The 27716-nt window shown below is 35.2% G+C and overlaps 1 protein-coding gene across 1 annotated transcript in view; it reads left to right on the top strand.

The window, feature by feature from the left end:
- Positions 1–27716, top strand: part of ARHGAP24 (Rho GTPase activating protein 24) — a 506772-nt gene that overhangs the window by 215853 nt on the left and 263203 nt on the right. The window contains exon 3 of the mRNA XM_027095828.1: positions 21017–21104. Within this exon, the coding sequence (XP_026951629.1) occupies positions 21017–21104 (88 nt within the window). The remainder of the gene's footprint in view (positions 1–21016; positions 21105–27716) is intronic.

Here is a 27716-nt window from a genome sequence, read left to right as displayed (position 1 = left end):
TTTTTTTTTTTTTTTTTGGTACGTGGGCCTCTCACTGTTGCGGCCTCTCCCGTTGCGGAGCACAGGCTCTGGACGCGCAGGCTCAGCTGCTCTGCGGCATGTGGGATCCTCCCGGACCGGGGCACGAACCCGCGTCCCCTGCATCGGCAGACGGACTGCCAACCACTGCGCCACCAGGGAAGCCGTGTTTCTAGATTTTTTGATGATGGCCATTCTGACTGGTGTGACATGATATCTCATTGTAGTTTTGATTTGCATTTCTCTAATAATTAATCATGTTGAGCATTCTTTCATGTGTTTGTTGGCAGTCTGTATATCTTCTTTGGAGAAACGTCTATTTAGGTCTTCTGCCCATTTTCGGATTGGGTTGTTTGTTTTTTTGTTATTGAGCTGCATGAGCTGCTTGTAAATTTTGGAAATTAATCCTTTGTCAGTTGCTTCATTTGCAAATATTTTCTCCCATTCTGAGGGTTGTCTTTTCGTCTTGTTTATGGTTTCCTTTGCTGTGCAAAAGCTTTGAAGTTTCATTAGGTCCCATTTGTTTATTTTTGTTTTTATTTCCATTTCTCTAGGAGGTGGGTCAAAAAGGATCTTGCTGTGATTGATGTCATAGAGTGTTCTGCCTACGTTTTCCTCTAAGAGTTTGATAGTTTCTGGCCTTACATTTAGGTCTTTAATCCATTTTGAGCTTCTTTTTGTGTATGGTGTTAGGGCGTGATCTAATCTCATACTTTTACATGTACCTGTCCAGTTATCCAAGCACCACTTATTGAAGAGGCTGTCCTTTCTCCACTGTACATTTCTGCCTCCTTTATCAAAGATAAGGTGTCCATATGTGCATGGGTTTATTTCTAGGCTTCCTATCTTGTTCCATTGATCTATCTTTCTGTTTTTGTGCCAGTACCATACTGTCTTGTTTACTGTAGCTTTGTAGTATAGTCTGAAGTCAGGGAGCCTGATTCCTCCAGCTCCATTTTTCATTCTCAAGATTGCTTTGGCTATTCGGGGTCTTTTGTGTTTCCATACAAATTGTGAAATTTTTTGTTCTACTCCTGTGAAAAATGCCAGGGGTAGTTTGATAGGGATTGCATTGAATCTGTAGAATGCTTTGGGTAGTAGAGTCATTTTCACAATGTTGATTCTTCCAATCCAAGAACGTGGCATATCTCTCCATCTATTTGTATCATCTTTAATTTCTTTCATCAGTGTCTTATAATTTTCTGCATACAGGTCTTTTGTCTCCTTAGGTAGGTTTACTCCTAGATTTTTTATTCTTTTTGTTGCAATGGTAAATGGGAGTGTTTTCTTGATTTCACCTTCAGATTTTTAATCATTAGTTTATAGGAATGCCAGAGATTTCTGTGCATTAATTTTGTATCCTGCTACTTTACCAAATTCATTGATTAGCTCTAGTAGTTTTCTGGTAGCATCTTTAGGATTCTCTATGTATAGTATCATGTCATCTGCAAACAGTGACAGCTTTACTTCTTCTTTTCCGATTTGGATTCCTTTTGTTTCCTTTTCTTCTCTGATTCCTGTGGCTAAAACTTTCAAAACTATGTTGAATAAGAGTGGTGAGAGTGGGCAACCTTGTCTTGTTCCTGATCTTAGTGGAAATGCTTTCAGTTTTTCACCATTGACAATAATGTTGGCCGTGGGCTTGTCATATATGGCCTTTATTATGTTGAGGAAAGTTCCCTCTATGCCTACTTTCTGCAGTGTTTTTATCATAAATGGGCATTGAATTTTGTTGAAAGCTTTCTCTGCATCTATTGAGATGATCATATGGGTTTTCTCCTTCAATTTGTTAATATAGTTTATCACATTGATAGATTTGCGTATATTAAAGAATCCTTGCATTCTTGGAATGAACCCCACTTGATCATGGTGCATGATCCTTTTAATGTGCTGTTGGATTCTGTTTGCTAGTATTTTGTTGAGGATTTTTGCATCTATATTCATCAGTGATATTGGCCTGTAGTTTTCTTTCTTTGTGACATCCTTGTCTGGTTTTGGTATCAAGGTGATGGTGGCCTCGTAGAAGGAATTTGGGAGTGTTCCTCCCTCTGCTATATTTTGGAAGAGTTTGAGAAGGATAGGTGTTATCTCTTCTCTAAATGTGTCATAGAATTCCCCTGTGAAGCCATCTTGTCCTGGGCTTTTGTTTGTTGGAAGACTTTTAATCACAGTTTCAATTTCAGTGCTTGTGATTGGTCTGTTCATATTTTCTCTTTCTTCCTGATTCAGTCTTGACAGGTTGTGCACTTCTAAGAATTTGTCCATTTCTTCCAGGTTGTCCATTTTATTGACATAGAGTTGCTTGTAGTAATCTCTCATGATCTTTTGTAGTTCTGCAGTGTCAGTTGTTACTTCTCCTTTTTCATTTCTAATTCTATTGATTTGAGTCTTCTCCCTTTTTTTCTTGATGAGTCTGGATAATGGTTTATCTATTTTGTTTATCTTCTCAAAGAACCAGGTTTTAGTTTTATTGATCTTTGCTATTGTTTCCTTCATTTCTTTTTCATTTATTTCTAATCTGATTTTTATGATTTGTTTCCTTCTGCTAACTTTGGGTTTTTTTTTGTTCTTCTTTCTCTAATTGCTTGAGGTGCAAGGTTAGGTTGTTTATTCAAGATGCTTCCTGCTTCTTAAGGTGGGCTTGTATTGCTATAAACTTCCCTCTTAGAACTGCTTTTTCTGCATCCCATAGGTTTTGGGTCATTGTGTCTCCATTGTCATTTGTTTCTAGGTATTTTTTTATTTCCCCTTTGATTTCTTCAACATACAGGTTTTTAATAATGCACTTTAATATATCTTCTTCACACTGGTTTAGCTTCTAGGCTTTGAGTCAATAAAACCATTTCTTCTTCATTTCAGGTTTTTAAAAATGCATGTGTGAATGGATTAAATTAGTATTATCAAACCCCTTATTTATGAGTTAAATTTTATTAATGGCAGTGAGAAAATGTTTTATAAGATACCTATGAAATGGAAGCCATAAGAAAAATAAAAGAAAATAAGGCAGTGACAGGGGAAGTTGGCAGTATTCAAAAGTAACTTTTGCCAAATGGGCCATCAAAAAATGCTGAATGTACTGTCCATGTACTATGCATAAGGCAATGTGCTGTGATGTGTGGAGGGATTAAAAGTGTGATACTCAGTTCTTTATCCTCTGTTATGTAAAAATATTTTTAAAACTTTAATTAATACCTGACACTATATTACACATATATTTATGTCTCTCCCTCATTACAAAGTAAACTCTACAGACAAGATGTGCTTTTTGTTTTGTTATTTTGTATTTTCTTCATGTTTGTTTTTAAGCACTGTATTTTCAACACTTAGAAAAATATCTGGCATATAGTAGAACTTAACATATATTTTTGAAAGTATAAACAAGGAGATAAAACATTATAAGAAACTAAGAAGACATCATAAGTTAATTTGATTGATTGACAGTGGAGGTGACCAATAAGTGTTAAAAGTTTGGAGTGTGTGGGCAGTGTTAAATAGACTACTATTAAATAGTTCCTAAATAGTTGTTAAATATTTCTCAAATATTTACTAAATAAGAAAGTGGAGAAGTTTGCTAAAGAGTTTTCTTTAGATTTTGTTGCTTCTTATGATGAATGTACCTGTTCTTCACATGTAAACCATATTTCAATTAATATGAGACCACATCAGATATAAAATGTACAATTAGTTTGTGTATCACTAAGTAGAATTAAAGACTGTAACATAAATTATAATCTTCCATTGTCTATAAAAGGTATCCCAGTTAAAAGACGTTAAATGCAAAATTTTCTAATTATAAAATTAATTAAATATAAAATTTTTGCGAAGTTTAAGTAAGATGATATATTTAAAAATACCTTATAAGCTATAAAAATTTATATAAATGATAGATACTATACTTTACCCCAAAATTTAGTGTCTTGACCCAAATTAACACAAAAATTTAGCAAAGAAAATGTATGAATATACATATAATATACAAAAAAGACATATATACATTTAGGGTAAATCATTACTTGAATGAATATAAAATTATTACTTGTGTGTATATAGAAGTTCATGTGAAAAGTGACCATATACTCTCTGGAAGCAACAACAATGTGATCAGAACACCTGCAGGGTTAGCAAAATTTTAGACCCTTTTAATTGAATTACTTTGTCCAGGTATAAAAGATTATAGTCCAGTATTTTTAAAAATTAACATATTTTTGTCTACTTACCATGTGCAGGCATTGTGTTAAGCTGTTAACAATTCTATAAGTCAATTGCTAGTATTATAGATGGAGAGACAGAGGCACAGAGAGGGTCAGGAACTTGCCCAAGATTTTTCTAACAAGGAGCAGAACTTAGCTGTAAACAAAGTCAGTCTGACACCAGAGCTTAAGCTCCTAACTTCTATTCAGCGGCTCTTCATGTGGAGCACTGGGTTCAGGCACCATGCTTGAACAGTTAATGACAAACAAGCTTGGTTTCAGAGCTGTCTGTATGGATGATGTGGGCTTGGACCCTAATTTTTCTGAATGAATGAACAAAATATAGGACTTAGTGTGAACATAGTAGCTGTCTTCAAAGATGTCAAGAGCCAGAGAGCATTATCAATCAAATGTTTGGCAGGGGCAGCAGAGATTCTCAAGTATCAGATTTTAGTTGGCTATCATGTAAATCTTAGAAAAGACCAGTGGCTACCATTGTGGAATGAACTTCCTCAAGAGGCAGTAAGTGTCTTTTCATTGGAGTGTTCAAAAGAAGATGGATGAAGACAGAATTGAGGTATTTTGTAGAAGAATGAGCTGAGTTACTTTAAAGTACTTTCCAGCTCTAATATTATGTGATATGTAGATATAAAACAAGTTTAGGGGCAGATTACCTCTCAAATTCCCATTAAACATTTTTTTTTCCCTGATGGATACCAAATCTGTCAAATACTGCATCTGTTGAATCACTGGGTATATTTTAATGACAATTTAATAAAATGTATTTTCTTGATTACTAAATAAAAATGGCTGAATATACTGTGAAATTTTCTAGTTAAGAATAAATGCTAACGTAAAATTTCACCTAGCTTACTAAAATTCACCTGTCATAGTGAAGAACTTCATTTTAGCGTCTACTTTTAATTTAATATTTTTCTATGACTAACAATCATTAATTTATTTTTAAAAATCTAGTAAAAAAAGATTTTCACTAGACATGAAACATATGTTTCACTGAAGCATGTGTTCTTCAAAAAGATATCTTTTTGAGATATATTAGGAGTACCTCTTATTGTTTATATTTTTAAAATTCAAATTTCTTTCTTAATACCACTACTATAATCCATGCAAGTAAATATTTTTAGCAGAGTTTGTGGTTAAGGAGAATGCAGAAATAAAAATGATTTGTTTGGACTTTTTTATTTTCCTCACCAGAGAAATTTGGAACCCTTCCTTATGCTTCCTGAATTAGTGTTTTATTTTGACTGTCTAAGAGATAACTGTTATCTCTTTAACTTTTATTTTCGCTATGTCTAGAAAAATATTTCCACTGAGATTCTTAATACATCGATGATTATAATAATCATAAAATACAACTAGATTTAAATTCAGATTTTAGATCCTCAGAAGGTACTTGATGAACACATAAGTAATCCCAAACTGATCCCCTACAGGTTTTTATTTTTCATTAAAAATAGAAATCGTTGAAAAATATTTTCTACGCTTTGAACATATATGTAGGACACAAGCTATATTTTCTTGAAAAACAGGAAAATCTAAAGAACATTAGTAAAGTTGGACAGTTTATTGTCTTATCCAAAAGTTAGGTCACCAATGCCTCTGGTACAAGAATGAAAGTGGATTAACTCAACCTGGAATGAAAAGGAGACCAGCATGACTATTGCACCCTGAGTTCTGAATATCTTATTTATGTCTAAATTAATTGTTAATTTTATATATTTTTAGAAAAAAAAAAAGGAAATAGTCATTTTTTTTTCCTAATCTCCACCTGCCTGTTGTTAGTATGTGGCATAATGGTCTGAATGAGCTGAGGAAATTATTGCTTAGGACTCTGACTAGTTCCAGGACAGAAGCTTGCTGGTTTTCATTTCCTAATTTGTCAAAGAGAAACTCCTGGGAAGATGAACCTGAAAACTCACAGCTCTATCAAACAGTATCTTGCTCAGGCCTCATTTATTCTTCAACATATGTTATTTTGAGTAACATTATATATGTATGTGTTGTGATCACTTTTCAACATGTATTGTTCTACTAGACTATAAATATAAATAATAATAGGTAACATTTATTGAGCTAAAACTCTGTCCTGTACCCAAAGAATTACCAAATTAGACTTAGATGAAAAACAGTCTTAATAATGGCTACTATTTACTGATGTCTAACCATATATCAGTTACTATGCTAAACACTTCACATGCATAATTTTATTAAAACCTATAAACAATCCTCTATAGAAAGCTCTTTTTTAGATCCATTTTGCTAATGAGGCAACAGAAGTACAAATGTTAATAATAATTTTCTCCAAGTCATATGTCTAGGATGTGAAAGTCAGAATTTAAAACCAGTTTGTTGAATCCCAAGCCTGTGCTCTTACTTTACTGTCTTTCTCTACTTAAAATAATCCTAGTGAATGTATATGTTCCCTACCTTTCTGATTCCTTACACGATGGTGTCTTCATTGGAAAGGAGGCTAAAAGTCAGGAAGTCAAAGGGCACACATTCTTCCTATCAACTCCACCATGTGATTTCTCAGGCCACGTTTGAATTCCTCTGATAAAAGGGAACTCAATTCACCTAAGAAAACCAGTTTTATCCTTGAGTATCTAATATTATTAGACAAAATGAGTTATCGTGGGAGAATAAAAGAAAAAAATCATCTTTTCCAAAGTGTGTCACAATTTAAAAATGCCACATGCCTGATTTGATTTTAATCTCCAAATCATCCTCTGTGTTAGTTCACATATGTACTATAATTATCCCTATTTTATAGATAATGGAACTCACCAAAAGATTCGGTGGCTTCATGCATTCAGCCATTCAATAAATTTTTGTCTGTACCTTCTATATGCCTGTTACCTTCTAAACTATTGGGGATAGAGAAATAAATAATATATAGCTCTACTCTTGAGGTCTTTAGAGACCATGACATTTTAGGGGCTCAGATTCCTTCAGTGTAGCTACTCTGCTTCCTTTCTTAGTACTGAATTGTCATCACCAGAAAAATTCAAGTAGTACCCATGTGATATTATGATTTCCTTAAGGTTTCAAAGTGCTCATAAAATGGTGGTATTCTCCAAACATTTGTAGGAAGAGTGTCCTAGCAGATTGCTACACACACACATACACATATATACATATACATACATGCACACATACATATGTGTGTGTATGCATATTCACTACACACAATTATTTCTGGAATTAAGCACTTATCAGTTTGTAGCTTTGCAATTTAAGAACACCTTTTTTCAGCATACAAGTGGGAAGAGACAGAGAGGAATATCACACAGGATGTTTTATAGCCAAGTTTGGAAGTACATCACTTTTCCCTTAGTACAATGGAAGTACATCACTTTTGAACTTAGTCACATGATCTCACCTAAGACACAGGAGTGACTGGGAAATGAAATCTTACAGTGTGCTCAGGAAGGTAATGGAATGGTTGTGTAACTATAGTACCGGCTCTGTTTCACTTAAGATTTAAAAACTAATTATTAATATTCTAATAGGTTACAGGGGAGAAGTCATCTGATTATTTCTATAAATACAAAAAAGGGTTTAATAAAATTTAACATCCATTCATGATTTAAAAAAAACAAAACATTTCTTAGCAAATTAGGAATAAAAGAGAAGCCCCTGAAAAGTGATGAAGAATAGCTTATTAAAAATCTCTAGCTGTCATCATAGCTAATGATGACACATTGAAAGCATTCCCTTTAACACCAGAACTAAGTTAAGAATATTTGCTATTATCACATCAATTCACCAGTTTATTAGTCGGTCCTTGTCAGCACACAGTAGGATAAAAGAAAATGTTTAAGGATTGGAGAAGAAGATACACAGCTGCCATTAGTAACAGACAATATCCATGTCTTGAAACTCCCAAATATCTCACAGATAGTTTACCAAGGTTGATGTATACAAAATCAGTATACATTTTCATAAACTAGCAGTAAACAGTTCCAAAACATATTTTAGGTGCCATTTGAAGAGCATCAAAATATACAAGGTAGATCAAAATATATACTAATATAAATATTATACTGTATATAATATACAACAGTATATATACAAATTCAGATTTATATATATACATACAGATACAAAAATATACAGATGATAATCATTTGTGGAAAGACATGAAAAAAACCTATATTAAAGGTGGGATATAACATGCTTATGAATTGGAAGTCGTTTTTTTTTTTAACATCTTTATTAGAGTATAATTGCTTTACAATGGTGTGTTAGTTTCTGCTTTATAACAAAGTGAATCAGTTATACATATACATATGTTCCCATATCTCTTCCCTCTTGTGTCTCCCTCCCACCCTCCCTATCCCACCCCTCTAGGTGGTCACAAAGCACCGAGCTGATCTCCCTGTGCTATGCGGCTGCTTCCCACTAGCTATCTATTTTACATTTGGTAGTGTATATATGTCCATGCCACTCTCTCACTTTGTCCCAGCTTACCCTTCCCCCTCCCTGTATCCTCAAGTCCGTTCTCTAATAGGTCTGCATCTTTTGAATTGGAAGTCTTAACCTTGTAAAACCTCTATTAATATTACAAAATTTAATATTGTAGGAAGGCAAATGATCTTAGCATTTAGATCTCAGCTAAAATGTCACCTGCTCAAAGAGGTCTTCCCTGAACAGTCATTCCAAAGTAGCCACCCAGGCACTTTCACAGGTAACACCCTATTTTAATTAACTACACAGTACTTTACATCATTTAATAATTCCCTTGTTATTTAAAATGTATTTATGTATGGGTGAATATATGTGTTTCTTCCTTCATTAAAATCTAAGCTTCATGAGAAGAGGGACATTGTCTACTTTCAATGCTGCTGTATCTTCAGCATGCAAAACATCATCTGACCTAGAGAGGAAATGCAACAACAATTCACGTTGCATTATGATTGTATCATTGTCAAGCTATCTGGCTTGTTGCTTACTTGTGTTTTGTTACAGTGCTTTCTTTGTGTAGGAAATCAATGCATGTTAAAATAGCTATCAAAAAAACAACAAAAATTTCTACTTAATGTATTTTAGAAGTAGAAAGGCTGTTATATTAACTTTAACTATTGCAAAGTAAATTAGATTTTAATTGGATTACTACTTTGTCTCTTGTCGATCTGACAGAGGCATGGTGAAAATGAATACTTAGAATTGAAGCACTTTGCTTCTTAATCGTAAAGCCAAGTCAAAATTTTTAAGATAGAGAAAGAAATCAATGACATTTGAGTAGCTTGGGGCAGGAGCCAGAAAAACACATTGTATGATATTGTGTGAGAACAAATATGAAATCAATAGAACTTCTGAGATTAAAAATATTAGACTATTAAATCCAAAAGTTTAGTCACTAATATTTTCCCTTGAGATTATTTAGCTAAGCAAGAAGAGTAGTTGTTTGCCAAGGAAAGACAAAATTAAATTAAAAATATTCACATGCACATTATCAAAGAAATTTGGATATGAAACAAACATGTTTTAAAATTGTGCCTATGCTCATACTCCCTGCATGTTCTTAGTTCCAGGTTGTCTTAGCACATCTAGAATAACATGTGTAGAGCCCACCAGATATATCTTTAACACTTTGAGTGAATTAACTCAAACTCAAACATAAAATGGTTTATTTTTATATCAAAAAAGTAATATACTTGCAATGTAGAAATTCTAAAGAAAAAACAGTATAAAGAATATTTAAAGTTTTAACTGTATATAGTGTTAGTATTTTGGTGAAACTTTTTCTTTGCATATTATTTTCATTTTAAATTTAATTTCTGAGTAGATAAAACATTCATTTGCTTTCAAAATCAAAACTGTATTAAATGTTTACATTGAAAGTCTTACTTCCCATCCATCCTTATTCTCCACTCCACACGCACACTCTCCCTATAGATAACTACTTTTTGTAACTGAAATATAGTTGATTTACAATATTATATTAGTTTCAGGTGTATAGCATGGTGATTCAATATATTTATAGATTATACTCCATTTAAAGTTATTATAAATATTGGCTATATTTCCCGTGCTGTACAATATATCTTCATAGCTTATTTATTTTATACATAGTAGTTCATACCACTTAGTCCCCTACCCCTGTGCTGCTTCTCTCCCCTGCCCTCTCCCCACTGATAGCCGCTAATTTGTTCTCTGTATCTATGAGTCTGCTTCTGTTTTGTTATATTCATTCATGTGTTTTATTTTTTGGATTGCACATATAAGTGATAACATGCAGTATTTGTCTTTCTCTGTCTCATTTATTTCACTAAGCATTACCCTCCATGTCCATCCATGTTGTTGCAAATGGCAAAATTTCATTCTTTTCTATGGCTGGGTAGTACTCCATTGTTTGTGTGTGTCTGTGTGTCTGTGTATATATGCAACATCTTTTTTTATCCATTCATCTGTTGATGGGCACTTAGGTTGCTTCCATATCTTGGCTATTGTAAATAATGATGCTGTGAACACTGGGGTGCATATACACAGATAACTACTTTGATTAGTGTCATGTATATTCTTCCCATGATTTTTTATGTGAATAAAGCCAAATACATATATATGTTCTTGTTATTATTTCTTTATTATTTAAAATATAGCATACTGAATGCTTATTTCTAAATTGAGCTATCCTTCTTTCTCTTTATAATACATCCCATAGAGAACTATTAATATATGTATTCTCATATATATTCTTTAATAGATATAGCTTATTTTATTTTTTGTGGCTGCACAATATTCCATTACCCAGATATATCATCATTTATTTAACCAATTTTTCATTGATGGACACTTGAGTTGTTTCAAATCCTGTTATTACAAACAATGCTGTTTGTAAAGCAAGTGACCTTGCAAATAAACCATTTCTTATGTGTGTGGGTGTGATAAATCGTACCAGTGTGCCCTCTGTATAAATTTTACCGTTTTGCCCTCCTACCACCAGTGGATGAGAGTAATGTTTTCCTTAGCAACAGACTATGTTGTCAAACTTTTGTAATTTTGAAAAAGCATATTATCTTTACAAAAATAAATATCACACTGTATTTACAATTTCAGCACTGTATTTTAAGGATTACATAGAACATAATTAATTGTAGGTCAAAGAAGTAGAAGCATGCCAATAAAAATAGGTGTCCAATAAGCCAAAGGAGATTTTTCATTTTAAAGTTCAAAATGTAAAAAGCAACTGTGTGATTAAGTCCTACTTTGCCTTTTTCCTGTTAATGACTTTTTTCCTCTTAGTTGTACTTCTCAGTTTTAAGATTCAAATATATGGAAAGTTATTAAACCAACTATAAAATAATTTTACTTGGTTGTTAAAAAATTAGCATGATCACTTAATTCAGCATCCCAGATTATTTTGGTATTATAAATTTAGCTATTATACCGTTTCTTCCAAGGTTAAACCTAGGTCTTTTCCGCTTTACTTTTTAAACACACAAAGGGTTTATTAGTTGATTAAGATAAAGGATTAAATGAAAGTTTTAATTATTAACAACTTTCTGGTCCATTGATAATGGCTTATTGGACTTTTCTCTTTAGGGTTCCAGATTTTCCCTTAATAAACATTATATAGCTATCACTGTTTTTGCTCTTTATATCTCTTTCATAATGAGACATAAACTCAAAAACATGTTTTTTTCTTTTCTCTTCTCCTCCCATAGACTTTGCTTCAAACTTTTGGCATTTATCACCCCCTGAGCAGCTGACATTTATTTTTCTAATTGAGAAATAATAATAAATGTGGTAAAATAGCATATACTGTTGGACATGAAATAAAAGGTCAAGGTCCTAGTAACCAGTTGAGAGGGATTAGCTGTTGAACTCAGTCATTTCTGAATAAGGACTCTTACTTAACCTTGCCACAGATATTCCGTCCTGGAATCCCAGGACATGAGGTGACACTGGTTTAATCAATTCCTCCTATTGAGAGCAGAGGGTTGGATGAGGAGGGATTTTCTTTAGCTAACACCTATTTGAATGTCTTGCACACTGTGGATTCTCCCCTCAAATCCCTGGCTAGTTAAAATTTAGGCACCACTTACCAGCACTTGAGAATTAGCAGTGGACTCCTTTCAAAATGTCAGCTGTTTGTAAACTCCTCCCTAGGGGTCATTAGAAAGCTTGTTTCAAAGCCTTTATATGTATTTGTTTCCTTTGGCTACTGTAACAAATTACCACAAACTTGTTGGCTTAAAACAACAGAAATTTATTCTCTCACAGTTCTGGAGTCCAGAAAGTCCAAACTCAAGGTGTAGGCAGGGCCAAACTCCCTTCAGAGGTGCTAGGATGGAACTTTCCAGCTCCTGGTGACAGCATTTCTTGGTTTGCAACTGTGTCATTCCAGTCTTTGCCTCCCTTTTCTCATCACCCTCTCCTCTGTGTGTGCAACAGATCTCCCTGTGTCGAGCTCTTGTAAAGGCACTTGGCATTGTACTTAAGGTCCACACAGATAATTCAGGATAATTCTCTGTTAGGATCCTTAACTTAATCATATCTGCAGAGACCATTTTCGCAATAGAATAACATTCCCAGGTTCCAGGGATTAGGACCTGATATCTTCTAGTGGCCAATATTCAGAGTATTGTACTATATTTAGATATGTTCTAGAACTATCTTCAACAGTCCTTACCGCAAGGCAGTATAACTTTGAGACTCCAAAATGCTTATTCAACCCTACCTTCTACGGTCATTTTTCTTTGCGTTAAAAATATGTTTGGGGCTTCCCTGGTGGCACAGTGGTTGAGAGTCCGCTTGCCGATGCAGGGGACACGGGTTCGGGTTTGTGCCCTAGTCCGGGAAGATCCCACATGCCGCGGAGCGGCCGGGCCCGTGAGCCATGGCCACTGAGCCTGCGCGTCCGGAGCCTGTGCTCCGCAACGGGAGAGGCCACAACAGTGAGAGGTCTGCGTACCGCAAAAAAAAAAAAAAGTTTGTATATTTTTCCTTAGTACACAGTAATACGTGCTCATTATTTTAACTTTTTAAAAAAATAAGAAAAACTTAGCAAAATAAAAATTATTTATGACCTGGCTATCTGAAGATTATCTATACTAACATTCCATTTTTTCTAAGCATTTTGGCATTCTCAACACATAGTACATACTAAATATATGTTTGATGAATAAACAGGTAAGTGAATGAATGAATAAATCACACTGCAGCTTTCTATCATATAAAAAATACTAGCTAAGGAAGTGGAGCTTGGATTTACAGAAGGTCAAATTGCATCTCTGCACTTCACCAGCTGCATGCTATTCAACTTATTTATGCTTCAACCTTCCTTCTGTAAAGTGGACAGTGGTAATTGTACCTCCACACATGGTATTCTAGAAGATTAAAATGTACATCAGAGTGCTGGCACACAGTAAGTCTCAGCAGATGGTTAGCTGTAATGATTCAAGATGGAAAAGGGGGATTTCACTCTGAAGGGAAGAATTTGGGGTAGAAATTGTTGGGGGATAGAGTTTGTGTCAACAGTTGGATTTTTTTTCTTCCAATTACAATGTTTCAAAAATGGCATGGGGCACCTTAAGAAAGGTTGTGAGATAGATGTCGTGGGAAAATTCTGGATGCCTGTGGTATCGCAAAGGGATTCATGTATTAGATAAGCGTGAAAAAAGTAATTTCTAAGGTATCTACCAATTTTGAGAGTGTAATTATAGAATTTTGGTTTTAGAATAATGTCTTCCTTTTTCCACATTTTCAATCTGTTTTTTCCCCTGTAGTCAAGGAATTTCTCCATTGTCCAATTAATTAAAAACATGTAGCTAGGATGATAATGTCTGTGTTTCCAGGGAGAATGTTCATTTAGAAGGACCCCATCAGAGAAGAAATTCAAGAACTTCTTCTGTCCTGTCCAGAGGGGGAGTTCACATGGGGCAAGGGATCCTTGTGTCTGAAAAGAAAGATTTAAAAGCTTTTAAATAAATTACATCAAAACACTGCATATATTTTTTTTCTATCACAATTATTGCTATCCTGTTAGCCTCCTAGGGTCTGAACATATGTAATAATGTTATGCAAATGCTGTTTTAAAATTAGAGTGAACCCAGAATGACAATGCTTCTCAAGTTCTTAATTTGCAGTTTAGAATACAAAGCATCAAGATGAGACATCTGTATAGAGAATTTATTTCTATTTATTCAGTACTTATAAAACAGTTATGCTATTATGTTTATCATTGTTAATTTAAATAATAGTTTGGAAACATTAACACTGCTTAGGTCAGTGTTCCCCAAGCAGTTTGCACTGCAGAATTATTTTGGTAGGTCCTAAATTTGAACTGATTTGCAAGTCTCCCCTTCTCGTAATTCCTTAGAAGCACCCCAGAAATCAGTAAAACTATTTCGGGGGCTAAGAAGAAACTCAATAACTATTTATAAACATTCTTCAAACTGCTTTAAGTAACAGTAATTGATTAGAAATAAGAACATGAATTGGGTTAATAATTAATACAAATAAGTATTTGGAATCTACTGTGCCAGTCTCTTTGCTAGGTGCTTCCTGAGCTTTATTTCCCTTACGTATAAAATGAGAGTCTTGACACAGAGTCACGAGGCAAATTAATGATACTGTATAAGTAGAATACACATTTGCTTAGCAAAGTAATATATGGTCAAGAAATGTTAGCAATCATCATTATCAATATCATTTTGCTTTGCTGTTTGTTATTATGATTGCTAATTAGAGGTTTATTTGTTTTAATCTAGTCTTATGGACATGATAGACTGACTTCAAATTTTCTAATTAGTTTACTTCCCTGTTCACTCAACTAGATGATAATACTAGCAGATGTATTTTGAACCTTTACTAGAATCATCCTATTATTTGGGGATTAGCAAAAAATGGACCCAAAATATCTTGCAGACTTCTGGAATATAAGAAAGACTTTTTAAAATATTAAAAACCAACTAAAAATACCATGTACCCAGCATTTTTCTACAAACTACACATATATTAGTTCACAGTTATAAAGTAGGTTGTATTTTTATCCCATTTTAAGGATGAACATGAAGAATAGAAAGGATAAATATCTTGCCTGGAGTCACTTGGCTAATCGGTGGGAGAGTGGGTATCTGAACCTAGGCAGTTTGACTCCAGAATAAATTTACTTAACCACTGACTTCATTGTCATTTGTAGATTGGGATATGGCTGGAGCACTTGTGGATACAATTTTATGTCCTTTAAAAGCATACAGTAACCTGTTTCCTTTTCATAACAGGGGCTTATCTGTAATAGGTTGGGTTTTTGGTTTTTTTTTTTTCCAATTTTCTGCCTACCCTGAGTGATTCTCAGATCCAGGAGTACAAGGACATTATTGGACTTTCTAACCATTACATTCTCTGTGCCTAAGACAGGGCCTGGCACATGCTAGGTGTTATTTAATAACTATTTGTTGAATGAATTAATGAAGTTACTTGATACAAAGAAGAAAATCACACTTATCTACGCTATTAAAACCTAATCTATTTTACTCTACTAAACATTGTTGAGTAATATTTATTTCACCTTGATATCATTTTCAAACCTCTGTCTAGTCACATTAAAAATACACATATATTATCAAGCTGAGACTTTGCCTTGTTCCTTGTGATGCTCATGATCATTGTTCATGCTGGAAAAAAAATCTCATTATTGTGCTTATGAAACTAACGAAGCTACTGCATATGCATACATTTTTCCAATCCAAATCCCAGAGAATAATATCACCATGCTTACTTTCAACAGCATCTAGTCTACCCCAATATCTTGTGGTTTTGGCTCAATGATCTGATATTAACTAGAGATGAGCTCCTTTTCTAATAGCAATTTTAGCTGAAAGCAAAATACTAGTATGGTTCTGAATTATGTTTCTTTTGCCAACTCTTAGTTTTCAACTATAAAAAAAAAGAATTTAGCATATTATTCCATTTTGAAGTTTTAAAGATGCTTTATAAAAGGGATATTCCCTATAAGGGAGAAAAATAAGTGTAATTCCATTCTGAATATGCTGATTAACTATTGCCATATAATTATTGCCATATGTAGTGAACTGTCAAAAAGAGTACATCCCCTTTCTTGTACTTGAGCCTCTTCTCTCTGATCATCCAAAATTTGCAGTGAGGTATATTGAACATCATGGGTTAATATGCCCTTTCTTAAAAAACTCAAGAATATTTGCACCCTGGATATTTTGTCACTAAAGATCCACAGCAAGAAATTGATGGCTCTACCTCAAAAGGTGTAATTGAAGAGTGTGTGGTAAAGAAATTATTTACAATTTGTTGGAAAGGTTACTGGAAACCAAAAGGATAGTGAAAAAGCTCTGGGGCTAAAAAGAGGGAGGAACCCATTACCACTCTGGTCTACTGGCACCTGCAGAAGCCTGAAGGTCTAGGAGTTGTGGACTAAGTCAATACAACTAGGGTCAAATTGCTGCCTAGCATGGAGGGAGAGTTATCTTGGCTTGACTCTGGTGGCTTCTGACTTCCTGCTGTGGCCTTGAAACCAACCTGAAGCCAGAGGTCAAGAGAGCCTGGTTTATGCAATTTGTAGAGGTTAGTCTCCTAGGGTACAGAATAGAGTGATGGGTTGATAGACGATCTGGAGGGCAAATAAGGAATACCCAGCATAGCTACTAACAAAAAATTAAAGAATTGAGTTTGGGCTCAAGAGCATGGGTCTCATGGAGCTTGAATCTTCCTAATTTCCCATTTCTAACAAGAGGCATCAACTTTCTTTCAGATATACAGAAGAGAAAAACTGAAGTCATCTTGACTCTTCCTTCTTCATTCCCTGAGTTAAAGATATGACCAGTTTCTTTCATATTTCCTCAAAATAGATCTCTAATAATTCATCTCTAATGCAAATTTATGCCATTTCTACTGCTGACACCTTTATGTCTTGACTTTGCTCTCTTATGTCAAATTAATTGCTTTGTGGTAACAAACTTCTAAGAGGTGGTATTTTTAAATCTCCTGCTTTGCTCAAGAACCTACTCTGGTTCTCAGCTGTCATGGACATCAAGTGCAACGTCCTCTGCCTAGTGTTCGACTTCCCACAGCATGTCCTCAACATCACCAAGAAGCCTTACTTCCTAACTATTCCTCCACATGAATCTTCTCCTTAGTCTAACGTGCTCTGCACATATGGTTCTAATTACTGTTTTGCTGATACTACGTCCTCCATTTGGGAAGATTACCCCTAGCTCGCTAAATCTTAAAACCTTAACCTCCTTTAAAAACCATTTTCTTCATATTATCTTTCGAACTAATCAGACTGCCCTTGTGGCACTCTCTTCTTAAACTTTTACTTTATATATATATATATTTTTTCAACCTACTTTGACACTCACTTGTTCAATAGTTATATACTGTTATTCTTTTATTGAGAGTAGAGTTTATTTCTTTCAAATACCTCACATCACCTGAGATAGTTCTAGAAATATTATCTGACATATGGTAGTGTCTCAATACATTATGTTTTAATCAGATGAGGTACTTGAATTGTATTTGTTTATTAGTTGTTTGTTTGGTTAGTTAGTTTACGGCAACTCTGGAAGAATTAACCAAACCCACACAAACAGTGCATACTTTTTGACTTCTAATTTCTCTTGTAGGTATTTGTCCTAAAGAATAAGTTAAGGAGAAGCTCAAAGGTTTAACTTCACGGATGTTCATGGAAATGTTATATGTAATAACAGTTACAAAAAAATCATAAACACTTTACAATAATAAAGGATGTGATAGTATGCATATTCAAGGAAGTAATGTACTATGCTATTCAGCTTTTTAAAATGATGTAGATTATTAAACTGACATAATAACAATATATGACTTAAGTTTTGAAGCAGATAATAAATATTTTGACTACTATTTTTGTAAAAATTACTGTATATGTTAATACACACTTTTACATAAATACATACCAATATGGATAGGTGCATATGGTGTTAATATTGGTTATCTATGGTGGTGGGTAAATTATAGATTTTTGTTTGTTTATGTGCATTTTCTGACAATATATACACTGCAAAATACTTAGAAGATAACTATCACAATTAACACCCTTCTTTTAGTTATAGATATTAACTGCTTTGTTTCTATACAAGGTGATCAAGTTAGTTGTTTCAATTAAATGACTTTATTTTACTTACTGAATGACTTAATGAACTAACCACAGAAAAGGTTTGGCAATTGCAGTATATCCTGCCCTAAACATTGCCTCCTGATAAGTAAACTATTATTTTTACATCACAATTTGTTTGGAAAACTGTCAAAATATAAATATAATGTCAAATTTGAAAATGAAAATGATAATTTCAGCCAGAAGTAGCTATTTCTCATCTACAAAAAAGACAACAAAGGATAGCATTACTCTGCCTTTTAATTATCAAGTGAAGTTGATTGGGATTTCATAGAGGGGAATAGCTTATGTAGAAGAGTGGCTTGAATTCAACTTATAGGACATATGTACAGTTTAAGATCCTAAATAGAGCCTGAAGACAGAATTAAATATGTCATACGTGTATACATACAAACATACATGCATGCAGAAATGAATGTTGTATCTATCTAGAAGGTTAGATGGTATGTTCTAAAACTGAGCTAAATCACACATTTAATTATTTCACAAAAGCACTTCAGGAAGTAAACGAGTAATTGAAACAACTGATTTTATTACTCTATATAAACCTCTCTATAAATGGTCTTAATTATAATGAATATTTTCAAAGTCTTAGTAATCTTTTAAATTATTTAAAAAATACCAGTAAGTAGAATGGAATCCATAGGCAAGAGGACACTAGATATGATGAGAAGTAGGAAATTTTACTTCCTGGAGGAGGAAAACAAAGGCAGTACCTCCAACACCTCACCTTGTAAGGTGCAGACAGATGGGGAGGTACCCTTCTAACCTCTAATTCCTTAGGTTTTAGTTAGGGAGTGCTATGCTTTATCACTCTAAGCCCAGAAGGAGGGACAAATATAATGACGATAATATTCTCTGCCAAACCAGGCAGAATGAAAGTTGTGTAAAATATTATTTGAGCTAAATATTGCTTAAAGCTGGGAAAATGGACAATATAATATAGTGGATAAGAATATAGGCTTTTGAATCCAGCGTGCTTGGTTTTGAATACTGGGTTTACTGTACTAACAGTATGCATTCACTCAGCAATACCCTTTTTTAAACATTAACCTTATGCCAGGTGAAGTGCTAGGCTTTGGCAGTAGCTTAGGGTAAAAAACACGCATTATGGGTTTCCCTGGTGGCGCAGTGGTTGCGAGTCCGCCTGCCGATGCAGGGGACACGGGTTCGTGCCCCGGTCCGGGAAGATCCCACATGCTGCGGAGCAGCTGGGCCCGTGAGCCATGGCCGCTGAGCCTGTGCGTCCGGAGCCTGTGCTCTGCAACGGGAGAGACCACAACAATGAGAGGCCCGCGTACCGCAAAAAAAAGAAAACAACAACAACAACAAAAAAAACACGCATTATATTTGCTCTTTTATAGTTTAATGATAGAGATAAACATTAATTAAATAATCTTACAAATAACATAATTGCATACACTAGTAAATCACTCTAAGGAAAATTCAGGAAGCTATGCAAGTATATTTTAGATGTAGTCAATCTGAAAAATTGGTATAAAACAACCAGAGAAAGAATGTAGTTCTAAGGTAAATGAGAGCATGATGCCATTTATAGAAGGGCAATTGACTAGATCATAGGAAGCATTGAAAGTGTAAGAGTGGAAAAATTAGTTTAAAGGTGTAGGTGGAGCCAGACCTCCCAGAGCTTTATTCTAAGACAAAGGAAAGCCATTGGAGATTTTCAAGCAGGAAAGTTGCAAGATCAAATTTCTGTTTCTAAAGATCACTCTGACCACCTTAAGGAAAAAGAATGGATTAAAAGATGTTCCAGTATTGAGGGGAATTTAATGAATGGGTATTTGAAACATTCCAGATAAGGAGACAACAGTCTCTTGGACTAGGGCTTGGTGGTGGTAAAGTTACAGTAGAATAAAAATAATGACTGCTACGTTTCTGGCTTTTGCAGCTGATTGCAAGATGGTGCTGAGTTAGGGAATACATAAATAGGACCTGAATTAATTGCATTTTAATTTGACTAAGTTTAGTTTAAGATGCTTTTGAGATATCCAAATGGAAACGTCAAATAAGCTCAAATAATGGAAATAATGTCAAATAATGGAAATAGATTCAGTGTAGACAACTCTTTGCTAGGGAAGGAAAAAAAAATGAAATGAGAACTGGAGTGGGAGGTGGAGTCAAAGTAACTTTTTAAATAGGATCGACTTTTAAATATGTCTCTGTGCTGATGAAAATGATGCACTAAAGAGAAGAAAATCCAACAGAAAAGAGAGGGGATAATCAAGAGAAGGCTATGGCAGCATTGGCTAACTTATTGAGTGTCTCTGCCTTGGTTTTCACAGCTATAAAATGGGGGAAAATAATACCTACCTTATAAGATTATTCTAACAAGTAATATTATGTTGGTTGAATGCTCAGTAAAAATTTTCATCACACAGAATACATTTAATAAATTGGTGCTTAAAATGAACTCAGCATCTAACACAGTGTTTTGTATATATTAGGTGCTCAACAAATATTTGTTAAATGTTGAATGAATATGATGCTGTTACATGATTTTGGACTAGATGGGAATATAAATGAGTCTGATGCATATTACTGTATCCTGGGTTACAGATGCACCTTGAATATTCACTGATGATGAAATTCAATATTTGCCATCTGATAATGATGTTTGGGACATTTGTGTTCACAGGGTACTATTTTTCTGCCTGGAAATAAAGTCCTTGAACATCCCTGCAATGAAGAGAGCCCAGGGAAATTCCTTTTTGAAGTAGTTCCAGGTAAGATAGTTTTCTGGTTTGATTCAACTATTGCCATTCCATGTTGGTAAAGGTGAAGACAGGTCAGACAGCCTCTATTTTTCTTGAGTCATGGCTAAGAACATTAATTTGACGAGGCAAGGGTCAATGTTGGTTAGTATTTACACAGATAATGATTCCAGGTTTGTACACTGGTACAAATGAACACATGTACACACATACATGTGTCCACATGACTATTGGATTTCCATTTGTCCATGAGACTCCAGAGCTGACCGGAAGTCATGACACAGCACTTGTTAGGGACTATTGGAGACAAAGGTAATTTTACAGTGCTCTTGTGGCATGAAATTTGACTAGGTGTTCCAGGTAGAATGCCTTGTCCAGCTGATTCACTGTCATATTTTCTTACAAAACTGCATCTTTTTTTTTTTTTTTTTGCGGTACGCGGGCCCCTCACTGCCGTGGCCTCTCCCGTCACGGAGCACAGGCTCCGGACACGCAGGCTCAGCGGCCATGGCTCACGGGCCCAGCCGCTCTGCGGCATGTGGGATCCTCCCGGACCGCGGCACGAACCCGTGTCCCCTGCATCAGCAGGCGGACTCTCAACGACTGCGCCACCAGGGAAGCCCCAAAACTGCATCTTTAAGGAGCCTTTGTTATAAAAACAAAACAAAACAAAAACTCTCCTTAAATAACTGACCAAGGATTGCAGTTCTGTACCTCATCTTCATTCACAACCAACCACTTCCACATGTTTGGCTGGTAGCATTGAGAATGTCTCTGCCAAGTCATCAAATCCTGCAGTTACATTTCTTCAACATCTGTTCATTTTTTTTAGTCATCTGCATCCACCCCTCTCAGAATACCTGATCTCCACTTAAGTCTTTGACTCACCCAGCAACACTCTTTTCAAGGCTGTGATCTACTTCTTTGATCAGTTCATTAGCCCTTCTTTAATACTTGGTGTAAGAAAAAGGGAGTTAGGAACCTGGTTTTCATAGCTTTGGCTCTGACTGACCCAGTTAATGTGATATTAACATTGACTTAATCACAGCCTAGGGTGAGTGTGACTTTATTTGGGTGACTAATATGTAATGCATATCAATAATGCCAGTACAAAGGCAGTCAATAAAACATTTTCCCAAGATTTATTAATGCTAAGAATCTAAAATGTGAAAGCATATTTTTTCTCCTCAATGAAAACAGCTGTAGCTCTGGGTTCATCTGGCTCACAATGGAATCCATGACTAAATGTTAATTAATGCAGCTGAAGTGCAGAAAGCTTAGTCGGATGCATTGTGTTGTTTCCCCCCAGGGAGAACATATTGTAGGAAACCTGAATCCTGTTTGCTCTATTAAAATCTTTTTATACTTACTTCTTGGTGGAATACCCTATATGGAACCAAATTCCAGATGTTTCAAAGTCTTTGAAGTATCAGTAGAGGAAATTTCTTTCACTGTTTATTCTCAGACATTAGGCCTGTGGGCTTTGAAATGAGCATGGTATTAAACTGAAAGCTTTGATTCTGTATCTTCAATAACACTAAAGGTCCACTTTCCCATGCAAGTCTACTAAATGTGTAGAGATTTCACTCTTTGGGGAAGATGTTCTGATATACTGTAGGTAGATATTGTCAAGACTGTTCTCAGAAGAGCTGTGTCTTCAAGCCCATGAAATCACAAAACCTCCCCTCCAAGGTTGCAGTTCTTGGGTATGTGTTTCGAGTGCAATGCATATGATATAATGGCTTTTAATGAGCAAAGCTTAAGGGGTTTATGACTGTATGCTGTAGAATCTGAAGATTGTCATTCCAAAACAAAATTTCTTTTTTTTCAAGTAAGTTCAGGTTGGCTGCAATAATTATGGAAATAAACATATCAATACTATGCCCATAGCTCATTTGAAAAGATGCTTTCTGAATCATTAATACAATATGTAGTAGCTTCTAAATTAGGTTTTATAATTCTGAATCATCTTATGGAGTGACAAGAGAACTGTGCCAAATGCTTCTTTAAAGAGAGAATTGGAAAAACACAATGGCTGCATTGAGAATCCAGTGTTTGAGCCATGAATCTTGGTCATCGGGGTTTTTGGTGTGTCCCTAACATTAGGATGGAATTTCCAAGCAAATGTTTCTGTATTTGTATGAGGATGTGAGGGTTGGTATCACATGATTTTAACCAATTTTTGCAAAATCAAGATTACTTAGGGCTTTTTGCACCAGAAACTCTGGTTGGAAAGGCTGGGGCAAGGCATCTGCATGTGGCACCCTGTGAGCAAGTGAAGCTAAACTAAGCACAAAGGAAAATAGGACTTTTCATTCCTGGCCCTGCTTCACCTGTATACATGGGTGAACCCGTGTTGTGCAGCAGAACTAGAAAGAAACACTCATCCTTCCAGAAGCACCAGCCATGTGGCTGACAGTGTCTTGGTGCTCTGGCCTGGTGTCAGGCCTTAGCCTCTGAAGTGGGAGAGCCAAGTTCAGGACATTGGACCACCAGAGATATCCCGGCCTCGTGTAATATCAATCAGCGAGACCTCTCACAGAGATCACCATCTCAACACTAAGACCCAGCTCCACCCAATGGCCAGCAAGCTCCAGTGCTGGATGCCCCATGCCAAACGACTAGCAAGACAGGAACACAACCCCACCCATTAGCAGAGAGGCTGCCTAAAATCATAATAAGTTCACAGACACCCCAACACACACCACACGAGTCAGCCCTGCCCACCATAAAGACAAGATCCAGCCCCACCCACCAGAACACAGGCACCAGTCCTCTCCACCAGGAAGCCTACACAACCCACTGAAACAACCTCACCCACTGGGGGCAGACACCAAACAATGGGAACTACAAACCTGCAGCCTGCGAAAAGGAGACCCCAAACACAGTAAGTTAAACAAAATGAGAAGACAGAGAAATATGCAGCAGATGAAGGAGCGAGATAAAAACCCACCAGACCAAACACATGAAGAGGAAATAGGCAGTCTACCTGAAAAATAATTCAGAGTAATGATAGTAAAGATGATCCAACATCTTGGAAACAGAATGGAGAAAATACAAGAAATATTTAACAAGGACCTAGAAGAACTAAAGAGCAAACAAAAAATGATGAATAACCCAATAAATGAAATTAAAAATTCTCTGGAAGGAGTCAATAGCAGAATAATTGAGGCAGAAAAACGGATAAGTGACCTGGAAGATAAAAGAGTGGAAATAACTACTGCAGAGCAGAATAAAGAAAAACGAATGAAAAGAATTGAGGACAGTCTCAGAGACTTCTGGAAGAACATTAAATGTACCAACATTCAAATTATAGGGGTCCCAGAAGAAGAAGAGAAAAAGAAAGGGTCTGAGAAAATATTTGAAGAGATTATAGTTCAAAACTTCCCTAACATGGGAAAGGAAATAGTCAACCAAGTCCAGGACGTGCAGAGAGTCCCATACAGAATAAATCCAAGGAGAAGAAAACTAGCAAACTATTAAATAAACTATGAAAAATTAAATACAAGAAAAAATATTAAAAGGGAAAAGCAACGAATAACATATAAGGGAATCCCCAGAAGGTTAACAGCTGATCGTTCAGCAGAAACTCTGCAAGACAGAAGGGAGTGGCAGAACATATTTAAGTGATGAAAGGCAAAAACCTACAACCAAGATTACTCTACCCAGCAAGGATCTCATTCAGATTCAAAGGAGTAATTAAAAACCTTACAGACAAGCAAAAGCTAAGAGAATTCAACACCACCAAACCAGCTTTACAACAAATGCTAAAGGAACTTCTCTAGGCAGGAAACACAAGAGAAGGAAAAGACCTACAAAAACAAACCCAAAACAATTGGAAAATGGGAATAGGAACATACATATCGATAATTAACTTAAATGTAAATGGATTAAATGCTCCAAACAAAAGACATAGACTGGCTGAATGAATACAAAAACAAGACCCATATATATGTTGTCAACAAGGACCAGCTTCAGACCTGGGGACACATACAGACTGAAAGTTATGGGACCGAAAAAGAGATTCCATGCAAATGGAAATCAAAAGAAAGCTGGAGTAGCAATTCTCATATCAGACAAAATAGACTTAAAAATAAAGACTATTACAAGACACAGAGAAGGACACTACATAATGATCAAGGGATAGATCCAAAAAGAAGATATAACAATTGTAAATATTTATGCACTCAACATAGGAGCACCTCAATACATAAGGCAAATACTAACAGCCATATGAGGGGCAATCGACAATAACACATACATAGTAGGGGACTTTAACACCCCACTTTCACCAATGGACAGATCATCCAAGATGAAAATAAATAAGGAAGCACAAGCTTTAAATGACACATTAGACAAAATGGACTTAATTGATATTTATAGGACATTCCATTCAAAAACAACAGAATATACTTGCTTCTCAAGTCCTCATGGAACATTCTCCAGGATAGATCATATCTTGGGTCACAAATCAAGCCTTGGTAAGTTTAAGAAAATTGAAATCGTATCAAGTATCTTTTCCGACCACAACGCGACGAGACTAGATATCAATTACAGGAAAAAAACTGTAAGAAATACAAACACATGGAGGCTAAACAATACACTACTATATAACCAAGAGATCACTGAAGAAATCAAAGAGGAAATCAAAAAACGCCTAGAAAAAAATGACAATGAAAACACGACGACCAGAAACCTATGGGATGCAGCAAAAGCAGTTCTAAGAGGGAAGTTTATAGCAATACAATCCTACCTTAAGAAACAAGAAACATCTCAAATAAACAACCTAACCTTACACCTAAAGCAATTAGAGAAAGAAGAACAAAAAAATCAAAAGTTAGCAAAAGGAAAGGAATCATAAAGATCAGATCAGAAATAAATGAAAAAGAAATGAAGGAAACAATAACAAAGATCAATAAAACTAAAAGCTGGTTCTTTGAGAAGATAAACAAAATTGATTAACCATTAGCCAGACTCATCAAGAAAAAATGAGAGAAGACTCTAATCAACAGAATTAGAAATGAAAAAGGAGAAATAACAACTGACACTGCAGAAATACAAAGGATCATGAGAGATTACTACAAGTAACTCTATGCCAATAAAATGGACAATGTGGAAGAATGGACAAATTCTTAGAAAAGTACAACCTTCCAAGACAGAACCAGGAAGAAGGAGAAAATATAAACAACTAATCGTAAGCACTGAAATTGAAACTGTGATTAAAAATCATCCAACAAACAAAAGCCCAGGACAAGATGGCTTCACAGGCGAATTCTGTCAAACATTTAGAGAAGAACTAACACCTATCATTCTCAAACTCATCCAAAATATAGCAGAGGGAGGAACACTCCCAAACTCATTCTACAAGGCCATCATCACCCTGATACCAAAACCAGACAAAGATGTCACAAAAAAAGAAAACTACAGGCCAGTATCACTGATGAACATAGATGCAAAAATCCTCAACAAAATACTAGCAAACAGAATCCAACAGCACATTAAAAGGATCATACACCATGATCAAGTGGGGTTTATTCCAGGAATGCAAGGATTCTTCAATATATGCAAATCAATCACTGTGGTACACCATATTAACAAATTGAAAGAGAAAAACCATATGATCATCTCAATAGATGCAGAAAAAGCTTTTAACAAAATTCAACACCCATTTATGATAAAAACCTTCCAGAAAGTAGGAATAGAGGCAACCTACCTCAACATAATAAAGGACATATATGGCAAACCCACAGCCAACATCATTCTCGGTGGTGAAAAACTGAAACTATTTCCTCTAAGATCAGAAACAAGACAAGGTTACGCACTCTCACAGCTATTATTCAACATAGTTTTTGAAGTTTTAGCCATAGCAATCATAGAAGAAAAAGAAATAAAGGGTCCAAAAGGGAAAACAAGACATAAAACTTTCACTGTTTGCAGATGACATGATACTATACATAGAGAATCCTAAAGACGCTACCAGAAAACTAGTAGAGCTAATCAATGAATTTGGTAAAGTAGCAGGATACAAAATTAATGCACAGAAATCTCTTGCATTCCTATACACTAACAATGGAAAATCAGAAAGACAAATTAAGGATACACCCCCTTTTACCATTGCAACGAAAAGAATAAAATATCTAGGAATAAACCTACTTCAGGAGACAAAAGACCTGTATGCAGAAAACTATAAGACACTGATGAAAGAAATTAAAAATGATACAAACAGATGGAGAGATATACCATGGTCTTGGATTGGAGAAATCAACATTGTGAAAGTGACTATACTACCTAAAGCCATCTACAGATTCAACACAAACCTTATCAAACTACCAATGTCATTTTTCACAGAACTAGAACAAAAAATTTCACAATTTGTATGGAAACACAAAAGACCCCGAATAGCCAAAGCAATCTTTTTTTTTTTCTAATTTTTTTTTTTTTTTTAACATCTTTATTGGGGTATAATTGCTTTACAATGGTGTGTTAGTTTCTGCTTTATAACAAAGTGAATCAGTCATACATAAACATATGTTCCCATATGTCTTCCCTGTTGCGTCTCCCTCCCTCCCACCCTCCCCATCCCACCCCTCCAGGCTGCCAAAGCAATCTTGAGAAAGAAAAATG

Source organism: Aethalodelphis obliquidens, unplaced genomic scaffold (genome assembly GCF_003676395.1).
Source record: "Aethalodelphis obliquidens isolate GAN/ISIS:26980383/991018 unplaced genomic scaffold, ASM367639v1 scaffold95, whole genome shotgun sequence".
Lineage (NCBI taxonomy): Eukaryota > Metazoa > Chordata > Mammalia > Artiodactyla > Delphinidae > Aethalodelphis > Aethalodelphis obliquidens.
This window is presented reverse-complemented; position numbering and strand designations above follow the sequence as displayed.